At 36.2% G+C, this 13,387-nt stretch overlaps 1 protein-coding gene across 4 annotated transcripts in view; it reads left to right on the top strand.

The window, feature by feature from the left end:
* Window positions 1–13,387, top strand: part of FGD6 (FYVE, RhoGEF and PH domain containing 6) — a 160,166-nt gene that overhangs the window by 80,895 nt on the left and 65,884 nt on the right. For all 4 annotated transcript variants that reach the window (XR_009188302.2, XM_004465758.4, XM_004465757.4 and 1 more), the window contains exons 4-6: window positions 1,739–1,806; window positions 1,885–1,915; window positions 12,794–12,945. Coding sequence is in view for 3 of the 4 variants with exons in the window: in XM_004465758.4 (XP_004465815.1) it covers window positions 1,739–1,806; window positions 1,885–1,915; window positions 12,794–12,945 (251 nt within the window). In the remaining variant the exon portion in view is untranslated. The remainder of the gene's footprint in view (window positions 1–1,738; window positions 1,807–1,884; window positions 1,916–12,793; window positions 12,946–13,387) is intronic.

The raw sequence follows: 13,387 nt of genomic DNA, 5'->3' as shown, positions 1-13,387 counted from the left end.
AACTACATCCCCTCCCCAGCATCTTTTTTTTTTTTAATTTATTTTTTATTTATTTCTCTCCCCTTCCCTGCTATCCTGTCCCCCCCACCCCCAGTTGTCTGCTCTCTGTGTCCATTCGCCGTGTGTTCTTCTGTGACGGCTTCTATCTTTATCAGCGGCACCAGGAATCTGTGTTTCTTTTCATTGCGTCTCTTATTATGTCAGCTCTCTGTGTGTGCAGTGCCATTCTTGGGCAGGCTGCTTTCACGCTGGGCAGCTCTCCTTACAGGGTGCACTCCTTGCGTGTGGGGCTCCCCTACATGGGGGACACCCCTGCATGGCACGGCACTCCTTGTGCGCATCAGTGCTGTGCGTGGGCCAGCTCCACACAGGTCAAGGAGGCACAGGGTTTGAACCACTGACCTCCCATGTGGTAGGCAGACGCCCTAACCACTGGGCCAAGTCCACTTTCTGCCCTGCATCTTTTTTTATACCTCAGTTTTGGTACTAAAATTCTGAAAGCAGTTTAAAAAAAAAACAAGGTTTCCAAAGAAAGAATTGTTTATTTGGTATTCCAAGTAAGAATACCAGCAAGGTATTGTTCAGGAAAGCAGGTCTTGGGGTATCATCCATGATTTCAACTTAGGTAAGAAGACTACTTCAAGGAAGTCAATGCCATTACAATTTTCCTGTGTCATTTCATTACTTGGTCACTTTTCATGCTTATTGTGATGTTGACTTAAACAACTGTGTCCTGGGTAGCACAAAACAACCGTGCCCTGGTTTTGTCAACCCCAACAAGAATGCAGTGAGGTCACTCTAAAACTAGACCTGACATTTCTTCAATAGAGGCATAAAAGCATTTTCCTTTTAATGAGAGCAGTCATACTTTTCACCTAAGGTGTAATATCTAAAATATTATCTTTTCTCATTCCTTATTTACTCTCTTCTTCCCTTCACTGTAGAACTGTAGTGTTCAGATTTTTTTTTAACCGGAACAGAAATAGAAACTTTTCTCCTTTTCTCTGTTCTATCAGTATTTAAAAGAAAATAACAATAACCATGTGCCTAAATATTGAGACTTCTTTCAGTGTTACCATATCTTCTTTCAAACATATACATTTTTTTTGTCCCTGCTAGGGCATTTAATTTGTCCACAAAGCAGTATATGTTAAAAAACTTAATTTCAGTTCTTTAGAATAAAATTGCCGTGACTTTAAGAACCTATTTCTAAAGTGAATTTTAAGGAAATTGAGAGATCTTGTGGCTTTACTGTTGACTGGTGTTTGGTAGAGACTGAAAAGAGCCTTTTTCAGACCATGTTTAAATTAAACTTAGAATGGCTTTACTTCAGTGAAGTTCTCTTCCACATTCCTATTGAGTGTTCACTAATAATTTTTAAATTATTTGTTTGCACTAATGGACTCATGCCCATGTGATATTTGTTGGGGTTATTTTCCCTGAGGAGTGTGTCTTTTCAGTTTTGAACCACTGACACCTTTGTTCCAGCAAGGCTTTGTAGCTCCAGGGCAGTCTCTCAACCGAGGGCTGATGACCAGGAGGATTACTGTTTGCTCTCAGCTCTTCCTTTATTATGGTTTATCCCACATCTTGAGATGTTGTATAATATGAGATGTGTGCTAATAGGATTACTTATTACTTGAAAGTATCAGAGTTAGAATTTGTAACTGATTAATTCAAAGCTGATTTTCATTAGCCTTTTATGAGCTCATATTTTCTTACTGTACTCTTACCATAGGATGAAGATACTGGAATGAAAAGTAAAGTTCATCTTATTGCCACAGAGATCATGAGTTCAGAGAAAGTGTAAGTTGTAGTTTACAATTCAGAAGATTTGGTTTTTCCATTGGCTTATTTAAAACATTTCTTTACTGTTTTTTACAGGTTTGTGGATGTGTTAAAACTTTTGCATATTGTAAGTATCTGCTAATATTTTCTTGAAGTCTAACACTGTCCCTTTTGTATCTTTTCTTACTCCAGAAATTTTTCAGCATAACTTAAATAAATCTCATGAATATATATGTATTTTAAAATCCACACATCTTTAAATACAGATTTAAAAAAAAATATGTCTCTCATGTTTGTGTAGATATACACAGATGCTTTCTGAATACTGAAGCCTTTATACCTATATCTACAAAGACCTCAAACTTTTAATTTTCAAAATGAAGAGTTCTTTTATTGGTAATATTTGTTCTTGGACATTTGCAGAAGATGCCTGCTTTTAGTAGAATTTTGCCTTAGCTATATAAAGGATGATATATAAAGATTTGAAACAATTCCTCTGCTATCTGAATAAACCTCCAGAAACTGAAACTTTAAATGAGACATTTTTATAACTAATTTTTTAGGATTGTGTTTTCAGTTTTATAGCTGTGAACTTGAATGGACCTGTTCAGGAGCAATTACAATCTGTTGACTACACATTCACTTTTCTCATGCATTCCTTTGTACCTGCAAGTTTTCACAAGTTTGATTAAACACTGGCAGTTAAAGTGCTTTTACTGTTACATTTTATTCCAATTATATTTTGGCAAGAGGTTAAGACTTAAAAGAAAGGATAAAGTAGATGAAACAATGAAGAAATTGAAGTGAAAATTCACTTAGATGATATAATTATTAATTTCATCTTGAACTTAATTGCAGAGAAATGGTAGGTTCACAAAATAAATACTTATTTATGGCTCTACAAAGTGTATCATTATTTTCAGTTTTCCTTTTAATAGGTGTATATAAACATGAAAAATGAGTTATACTTTTGGGTGATTCACATTCATCCAATGATTCCCTTGTTCTCTATGCTTGGATCATTGGAAACATGGAGGCCTAATTCTTATGTGAAAAATCTCTAGCTTTAGAAACATTTTCTACAAAGTTTGTTAACATTGCTAATTTGTTTTGAGAAATTATTTTCCCATGAATAGCTTCTCACTTAACTCTTGACTACATTGGTACATTCTCTTTTTAATGAATCAAAAAACCATTATGGCACAATATTTGGCTCCCCAGAATTTAGGTCATTTAAAATAATTTAATTAAATGTGGAGTTTTGAAATTAGTTTGTTTCATTTAAAGCATATTGTTATTTAAATACTTTTCAAATAAAACTATATGTCTTTGCTGCTGTGTCCTGCACATCCCTGTTGTATGAACAACTAGAAGAAAATAAAAAGCTAAACTGCTGTTTTATGGAAAACTCAGTATGTATCTCTAGGACTAGTAAATTGTAAGGTACAATTTGATATCTTTTCTGATAGACGTGTTTAAATAGAAAGAGGACGTCTCCAAGGAAATTTTAAACATCTCTAAGCTAATTGATAAGCTCTTAGAGGCAAGAAATGGACTTTGAATTCAGAAAGATTTGAATATGAATCAAAGTTTTTACTATTTCAGCAAACCTTACATGGAATATGTTTTGAGGATACATCTAGGAACAACACAGAGTCCCTCTTCTCCTGATGTTTATAATCTAATCTAGTTCAGTGCTTCTCAAATTGTTGCTATGAGGGAATGAATTTTTTAGTTCATTTTAATATCTAAGCCTGTAGTAGACTATTTAATTTCCAGTCCATAGTAGACCAGTGCTTTGTGAAATATAATAAAAATGTCATGGCTGGGTCAAATTTATTCTATCATTCTACTATTCTATCCCTTCCAAATGCCTTTTTTTCCCCTGTACTAATATCTATTTTAATGAACTAAGTTTTGATTCCAGTAGTTAAGGAAACAATTTAGAACTTTACTACTTCATTTGATTATTTAAAAACATATGCCCTGTTCATACCTCTTTTTTTTTAACAAACCATAAACACTAATGAATGAGCAGTTAACGAAAGCATTTTCCCCTTATCATCTCAAGTCTAATAGATCTGATAGATAACCACAGCCTCTTCCCAACTGCTGTTGAACAAAGTAAACCATCCTCGTACAATCTTTGTTTTAGACCATCTATTTTTTCTTCTTCTTTATTTTCTTTTAAATGTTACATTAAAAAAATATGAGGTATGAGGTCCCCATATAAAAATATGGAACGCTTCACAATTTTGACCTGTACATTTTTACAACCTCCTGGCTTGTGTGTGCAGACGTTAACTCAGTAGAGCCCAACTCTAGTGAGCGTCTCAAAAAGAATACGTTAACCAGGCTGAGAGCCATTACTAGAAGGAGTGTGACACCAGAATAATGTGGGTGAAGCCAAAGGATCCTGTTTCACTCCTCTACCCTACCACCCTATTAAAGCTCATATTAATCTTCTTTCAAAAATATTCCACAAAGGTAGCTTTGGATAGCTTTAATACTGAGTACTGCTGCTATCTGATCTCATCTAAATGAACTAACTTCTGTGTTAGATGATAGAATATAACTGATTTTAAATATCTAAATTGACAAGATTTAGATAATCCAGATTTTTTTTTTATCAAGCAGACATTCAGGTGGCTTGGGAGAAGCTATTGTTTCAGTAATACATGATTTTCCTTGAATAGTTTTCCATATTAGAAACTCTAGAACACCACTAACATGATTTTCTGTAATGATGGAAATGTTCCAAATCTGCGCTATCCAATATGTTGGTCTTTTTTTTTTTTGAGGTGTCAGAACTGGGTATTAAACCCAGAACTTCGAATGTGGCAACCAGAGCTCACCCACTAAGCCACATGGGCTCCCCTGTATTGACTTCCTTGTCTGTTTGCTCATTGTTTGCTTGTTTTTTTTAGGAGGTACCAGGAACCAAACCTGGGACCTTCCCTGTAGGAGGCAGGCACTCAACTGCTTGAGCCACATCCACTCCCCTCTTGGTTATATTTAAAAAATAAAAAATTTTACCTGCCACTGAGGCTCACAAACATTTATTTACAATTTTGTGAATAAGTAGGTAAAATAGCTTGTAGGAAAGTGTTTTCTAGAATCTAATTTAAAGAATTTTTATCACTTAAGCAGTTGTTACATTGGGAAGAATTAGGCTTGAATGAGAGGCAGCACATTTTAAAAGATACTTAAGATTCTAAGAAGATGCCTAGTCAGCTGTGGGCTTTGATCCCTCTTCCTGATATTGGTGAGAAGCATTGATCCCTCAGAGGCAATGATGAGACTTTACAGTTAATGCTTTATGTGGTACAGACTCTACAATGACTATAATGAGCTCCTGGATTTTGGACTGGATAAACAAAAGGTCCAACGTGCACATTGTTTCTAAGTCGCTATCCTATTGAGTCTAGTCTAAAGAGAAAGGAGATTTTAAAGATAAACTACTTGAGGCCTCTACTATAATTAAGTACAAATGAAATAATGGATTTTTAAAATCTTAAGCTTTCTAATGGCAATTAAGTGATGGGTTTCATAAAGATGTCTGTAACAGTATTTTATAAATGTCCAAATACATGGTATTTTTATTTTTTTATTTTGAAAGGGAATATTATGATTAGAGACTTTGAGGTCTTTGGGACAAATACAATAATACTGGTAGTATTGGTAATGATGCATCTTTGCTCCTGTTATTTCTACAGGCTGGGGCATTACATTCCTTTGAAAATTTGAGAGACTCTTTCTCAATAAAATCCATGATGCTAGAGGCAACGATACCTGAACATCCACATGTATTTTAGTAGATAGAATATATGTTTTATTTTAGAAAATGCATTATAAAGGGCTAGTTTCATAGACATCTCCAGTTCTTGTGTTTCCCCCATAATTAAAATCACTTCATTTGGTTCTACAGAGTACACCTTGTCTTTTGAGTCTTGTGAACCATTTAATTATCATTTATTCTTTAGTTGTAAAGAATCCTCCATTAGGTTCTATTGACATGGCTCCCAAATGAGCAACTTCCTTCAGGTACCCTCCACTGAATGAAGTCATTGTTCAGAGTACCTTTGTGTTTCTGCTGAGATCTGGTAGTTCCTGTCTTCATGTGCCTCTGATTCAGAGCTCTTTTTCCAAGCTTCTAAGGACTTATGGATCTTAAATCATCTTATGATCCCTTAAATTAACCAAGTCTCCTTTAATGATATAAATGGCCTTCTATTGACCACTCTCTAGATGCCTTACAGCATGCTAGCCACGTTACATCAATAATCTATTTTAATCTTCATGAGAACATTATCAAGTCAATGTTATTTCTGTTTTTTAGGTGAAGAAAATAAGCTGTCACACGTCACCCACTACTTGAACTCTGGTCTGTCTGAGCCTTTCCTTTTAGAGATTGTTTAGAAATCGCTCAAGAATGGTTGCTTGAAATCTCTACTATACTTTATATAATATCTCCTTGGGCATATTATCTTCTCTTCAGAATTCTTTAGATTGCCCAGGAAACTGGGGAAATTCTAGAACTTTTCATCTTCTAACAATGAGAGTGAAACTAGCTATTGGTCACTTAGGATATACCATGATGATTACCTGTTAATGTTATTAAAGAAGGTTGAAAAAGTCATATTTTGTACTCTTTTGGCACTGATGGTTAGGCAGCATATTATATGCAGCAAATAGAAGGAATAATTTCATTGGGCAAATATTTCCATTTTAAAATAATGTCAATTATTGTTAATGTGGGGACTTTCCCCTGTCTACTTTTATTTCATAGTTTCACACTCGTTTCTACATAGCTCTTTGACCTCAGCAGCTGCTTTGCTTTTGCTTAATATGAAATGATTCTTAATGCTCTTCATGAAGACAGGGAGCCCTGGAGAGCTCTGTCCATATGTCCATTTGGCCTTTGTAGTTCACTGTGTCATGAGAGTGGTTAAGTAATGCGCTAGGGTCAGGAAGCCCAGTCAGGACAGCTGGTAATTAAGTCACATACTCCTCTTTGGCACTGGAGATGTAAAGCCTGACCCGATGAACAAGGCCATCTGTTTTGTGCTTCCTTGCCTTAGATGTTCATACTCTATTTGCATTGACTTTTACATAGATCCTACACAAATGATCAGAGCCAGCAGGGCTAGTATGTTAATCCCTCAAAGAAACTGAGTGCTTTTAAAAGTTGATCTGGTCCTTATCTATAGGTTTTCTGGGAGTTAAGAATAATATTATGACAGACATTATATTTCAGATACCCATTTCTATTTCTAAAAATGCTGAATAGTACAAACATTTGGTTACTTGTGACCAGAAACAAGAGTGTAGTGGTTTAATTTTGCATACAGAACCTCTGGTGGGTTTTTTGTTAGAAAAATAGACTAAAGTTAGAAAAATAGAATAGATGAAGTATTTTAGTGCCATTAAACTCTGTAGCTTGCCTAGCATTAGGAATCATCCCTTTATTCTAATTCCCCAGCTTTTCCAATGTGAAAAAGTATAATCTGGATCCAATTTCTGATGTGCTAATCCTGCTGTCTTGTATCGCTCACTGAATAGTCAAGGAGGTGTTGGTGAATTTAGATTCTTCTGCACAAAATAGCTTTGCCTCTGGCACTAAAATGTCATCACATTTTCCCAAATTATCCTGGCTGTTAGCATTTAGAAAAATAATCACATATGTTGCAATAATCCTTTTTATTAAAAAAGATGTTTCTCCCTCGAGCCAGTTCTAGAAATGGCTGTGGTTCACAAAGAACTGAAAAGTTAGATTCTGTTAGGAGTTCCTACATGAATTAGATACACCTGACACTTTGGCAGTAACACATTACTTTCAGGGGATGGTGGCCTGAGAGGGGAGGAACTATGTTTGGAGTTCCTACATGAATTAGATACACCTGACACTTTGGCTGTAACACATTACTTTCAGGGGATGGTGGTCTGAGAGGGGAGGAACTAAGATTGCTGCTCAGAGCTTCCAAGGTTATAGATGCCACTGATTGCAAGCCAGGCTGTTGGTATCACCTACATCTGCCTGGAGGAAGAAGTCTCCTTATGTATTTTTTAAAAAGGCACCATGACAATAAGCAAAAACAAGTGCAAACAATGAGCAAAAACAATAAGCAAACAGACGACAAAGCCATCTTGGAGGGGTGAGAAAGGCACTGTGACGATTAGTGGTGGCTCTGGTAGTGTGTGCATTGAACCTAAAACTTTCTGGGCTCTAGAAATAGTTTTATTGTTGCTCCCGTTGTTGTTGTTGTTGTTTTTTAATGCTGTTAAAAAGTCCTCTATTGTAAAATTGAAAGAAATTACAAGTTTTAAAAGAGAGTGCAAGTCCAGGTTAGACTTAATATAATCATTTATAAAAAATAGATAGCATAGCAACAAACCTTTGTAAATGTAAATAATAATTCAGACATAATAGAAATTAATTATAACATAATTCTAATATTACATAATATTACAGCTTTAACTATTAGAAATAACAATCTATAAGAGTGAAATAAATTAATGGTTTAGCTATTTCATTTCTGTTTAGGCCATAATTCTTTCTAGATAATCAAATTCCTATTTGGGAATTCACATCTTATTGGAATGAATTACAGCAGATAACTATTTGCCACCTCATAATTTTATAAGGCAGAAAAATTCAAAATCTTGTTCAACAGTAGTCATGCTAAATCATTATTGATCCAGATAAATAACTTTAATTAAAAAGTATCAATAACAAAGAGTTAAAGAAAAATGAAGTGTCTAAAAATATATATCTACTCCAGTCCTCAATTAAAAGCAAGTGTTTAAATTTTGTATGAAAAAAATTACAGAATACTGATCAGAGAAACAATTTGCCAGTTGCACTGAATAATTATTGTTCATATACTGTAATGTTATTTTACATTTATCTGGTCTACTATAGCTCTTTTTTGGTTACTCTTTGCATGAAGTACCTTTTTCTAACCTTTCACTTTTAACCTGATTATGTCTTTACGTCTGTGGTGGGTCTCTTGTAGACAACATACAGATGGCTCATTTTTTTAATCCATTCTATAGGTCTATGCCTTTTGTTTGGGGAGTTCAATCCATTAACATTCAGTGTTATTATTATAAAGGCATTACTTCATCCATTTTGTCCTTCAGCTCTCCGTTGTTATATCGTTCTATTGTCTGTCTTCTTATCCTTCAGTTTACCCTTCCTAATAATCTTCATTTCTAAACTCTTCTCCATATCTTGCCCTTGTTTTTTCCTTTCAGGCTGTAGCACCCCCTTTAGTATCTCTTGCAAATCTGGTCTTTTGGTAACATATTCTACCAGTTTTTGTTTGTCTTTGAAGACTGAACTCACCCTCATTTTTGAAGGACATTTTTGCCAGATACAGAATTCTTGGCTGGAAGTTTTTCTCTTTCAATACCTTAAATACATCATACTGCTTTCTTCTCTCCTCCATGGTTTCTGATGAGAGGTGGGCCCTTAATCTTATCAGGTTTCCCTTATATGTGATGATTTGCTTTTCTCTTGCTGCTTTCAGAATCCTCTTTTTATCTATATTGTCATTCTGAATAGTAGGTATCTCAGGCCATCAGAGTAAATTCAACAAAGTATTCAGATGTCTAGACTTCAGCAAAAATTTATAAGCCATACTAGGAAACAGAAAGAGATGACACAGCCAATAGAAGTCATTTTTAATAGATAGGTGGATATAAACTCTCTACATTCTTTTAGTCTTCATTAAATGTTCTCTTTTTTTGTACTTTTAATTATTAAATTTCTGTTTTATTCTGATGTGCTACTCAGATTTTTGAAAAAGATATTATGTGGGACATTAGTTCATCTAGAGCTACCTGTAACCATCCAGTAGTAATGGAACAAATAAATTTCTTCCTGGTTTGTGACAGAGGCCTCCTCCAGTTACAGGCAGCTATCTCACTGGTTGACCCAGTTTAAATTTACCTGGTCTCAGTTGAATATGTCTTTTTTTTTTTAATGGTAGCAAGCATTCAACTACTGAGCTATATCTGCTCCCCAATGAGAGTTGGGTTTTTTTGTTTTTGTTTTGTTTTGTTTCATTTGTTTGTTGTATCTTTTTTTTAAAGATACAACCCCCGCCCCCCCCAGATGTCTGTTCTCTGTGTTTGCTGCGTGTTCTTTGTCCGCTTCTGTTGTTGTCAGCGGAATGGGAATCTGTGTTTCTTTTTGTTGCGTCATCTTGCTGTGTCAGCTCTCCGTGTGTGCAGCACCATTCTTGGTCAGGCTGCACTTTCTTTCGCGCTAGGCGGCTCTCCTTACAGGGCACACTCCTTGTGCCTGGGGCTCCCCTACGCAGGGGACACCCCTGCGTGGCAGGGCACTCCTTGAGTGCCTCAGCACTGTGCATGGGCCAGCTCCACACAGGTCAGGGAGGCCTGGGGTTTGAACCTTGGACCTCCCATGTGGTAGACAGACGCCCTAACCACTGGGCCAAGTCTGCTTCCCCCTGAATGTATCTTAAATAAGCAAGTTTCCTATTTGGCAATGATGGCAGACACATGGAATGCAGAGTCTGGAAAAAGCTGTGTCAAACAGGGTCCTTAAGTTATTTAGCAGCTAACATCTCCTGTCATGACTGAAGAAATACCTTCCAACTGGAAAACAAAAGTTACTCTGCTGCCAAGGGATAGACTCATCCATCACATATTCTACCAGAAGCAAGGGCAGTATTTACTGCTTTGCTGAGCAAGTAGCTCTTGTTACTTAAATTATATTAAACACTAAACTGGTTTCTAAAAAATGCTATAAAAGATGTTTTAACTCCTGTGTTTGAATCATTTGTGATTGAGAATGTTTTTTGTATTATGTAAGAGAATTTTATATGTATGTAACAGATAGCTCTGCCTCATGGCAAAAAATCTGACTTTTCAATTATGTTAAGAAGCACTGTTTTCTTTTAGTAAATGTGAGTGCTGATAGTAGCAAGCTGTTGTTAGGTGGATTTTGGCAAATATCCAGTTGGTTTCTAGACATGTTTGTTGTGGCTTTCTGAATTGGAGCTTATAAAAGTTACAGAAGCTGTATTTATAGTATTAGTTGTACAAGTTAGTTCTTTAGTTATTGGGGTAAGTAGTTGGTTCCTTTGGGCTAATGTGACTGTTGAACCAATAAAATTACCCTGGTACTGAAGCCTAAGTGAAAGATTTTTGTTTTGTTTTGTTTCTTTAAAAGCATTTGTTAAACATAAGAGGATTGACTTATCTACAAAAGCCATACTTTAGAAAAGAAATCTTTTAATATACTTTTAAGTTACATATGGGGCTTTTGTACTTTAGACAACAGAAGAGACATAAGAACAGTAGGGATGAGTACCCCAAAATCTAGCCAGTCCCATCCAGGCCTCTTGCCAAATGGGAGGAAATGTTCATACTTGGCTTCACTGTTTTCCCTGCCTGTAGCTCCAGGCCACTTCTGCCATTGGAGCTACTTGGACCATAGCTCCTGCTTCAGTGTCATCTAGGTCTTGGTGTGGTGATCCCAAGTGATACCACTTGGCTTAATTGGCAGGTTGTTCAACCCCCTCTTGTACCCCAAAGCCCCTTCCAATCAACACCCCCACACACAAGGTGGTGACCTCTGTTTGACAAACCTCCAACCCAGATCTTGTCACTATCTGTGCTGTGCCTTGGAGCTGTAAACCGAGGTTTGGGGGCTCTTGCCTGGTCCCTTTCTTCCACATCCTGGCCCTCAACCCAGGAGCAACATACTCCTCTATCTCACATGTGCTCTTTTTCTTTCCACCAGTATTATATATTCCAGAGGTATCTAAAAAATACAGATTTCTACGTTTCTTGCTAATGTACCATTAAAAGATACTAGTCTAGGGCAAGATCATTTTTGCCTCCTTTCCTTAACACCCCCACACCTGGAAAGTATATATTGCATTATAAAAGGACATTTTGCCATAAATAATGTAAGAAGCTTTCAGTATTAATGATGTCCCATGTCACTATAAGCCATGTCATACAAGCCATTCTTGTAACAGGGCTTTCTGTTCCTGTGTTCTCCCTAGGATTCAGTGTCCAGGGAACTGTCCTGTCCATCATGCAGGTCCCCTAATCCAGAGACCACTGGCCTTGCTCTCTCCCCCCTTTCCTCCCTCCCTTCCTGACCTTGGGGACCCTTGTGTGCATTGCTGTGAATAATTTTGACACTCTATTGGTGATATGCCCTATATTGGCTAAATTCAAACCTGGAATTTTAATTCACCCTTAGGGAGTCTGGGAAGAAAGGTTAGATTTTCTATTTAGATCTGTTTGTATGTCTATTTTAGGGTTCTTTAAAAATTGTTTTTGGAGAGGTTTATGCTCATCACATGTTCCATTTCAGTACCAATAAAGTTTGGGAAGACTTCCACTTGGGGGGAGAGGGGCAGAGAACTACTAACTACTAAGTGAAAAAAAGAATATATACAGAGATTTTTTTTTTAATTTGAGAGATGTAAATCCTGGTGGATTTATTGGAACTTTGAGAAGAGGGAGTGGAAGGTTTAAGCGCCAGAGTGAAAACATTTTGTTGATTTTATGTGCTAAATGCTTTGCAGAAAGCTTTATGTATAATACCTAATTGAGATTTCATAACAACCCAATAAAATATAAACTATTTTGTACCCATTTAACAAATGATGATCCAGAATTCTCTGATTACCAAGCATGTATCACCTTCCACATGCCTCACTTAGCATACTCCAGTTCTTGGAAATTTTTACTGTTAGTGGACAAGGGGACTCTTAAATCCAGAATAAAATTAATGAAGATCTTCCAGTCACTTTTAAAAATAAATGGATCTTAATTTAAAATCCATCTATTTAGGTGAGTTGGGAGGAGGTAGCAGCCACTTTAAATTTGTAATTCTTCATGACTACAGCTTTGCAGATTATATTGCTTTAGGGAAGAGGGTTATTGGAAACAAAAGTTTTTTTTATCAAGTTATATGTGTGTATATGTTGTTTTCCCCTCCTCTGGACTGCAATAGGATTTCCGGGATGCAGTAGCACATGCTTCCCGACAACTTGGAAAACCAGTGATTGAGGATCGGATCCTAAGCCAGATTCTGTACTATTTGCCTCAGCTGTATGAACTCAACCGGGATCTCCTGAAGGAACTGGAGGAAAGAATGTTGAACTGGTAAAAATGAACTGATGAGCTTTCCCAGAGTTTCCATTTTTAGGTGAAGTCATAAAGACCCAGAATGCAACAGAGAGGCGTTGTTCCTTTTGTTGAGTAGAATTTTTTTGGCAGTTAACCTGTGGAATGATTATTCTGATGTTCAGAATTAACAATCTTGGCATTCATAAATCAACATTATGATTTTTAAAAAAATTTTTTGGTAGTGCTGCCTTGGAAGTAAGAAGGGCCCACCATTTTGAATGTAACATTAAAAAAAAATAAAGACAAAGAAATTTAAAAAAAAAAGAAGGGCCCACTTTTCAGCCAGCTTATATGTGATTTGATCATTAAGATTTTTGAGATTGAGGGAAGATAGTTGATATTATTCGCATAGGAAAAGTTTATATTTTCTAGAGCTTCAGTTCAAGAAATGCCTGTTCCATTTTTGAAAAGAGGCCAT

The sequence above is a fragment of the Dasypus novemcinctus genome, chromosome 12 (genome assembly GCF_030445035.2).
Source record: "Dasypus novemcinctus isolate mDasNov1 chromosome 12, mDasNov1.1.hap2, whole genome shotgun sequence".
In the NCBI taxonomy this organism is placed as follows: Eukaryota; Metazoa; Chordata; class Mammalia; order Cingulata; family Dasypodidae; genus Dasypus; species Dasypus novemcinctus.
The sequence above is the reverse complement of the archived record's forward strand: the minus strand, read 5'-3'. Positions and strand labels throughout refer to the sequence as shown.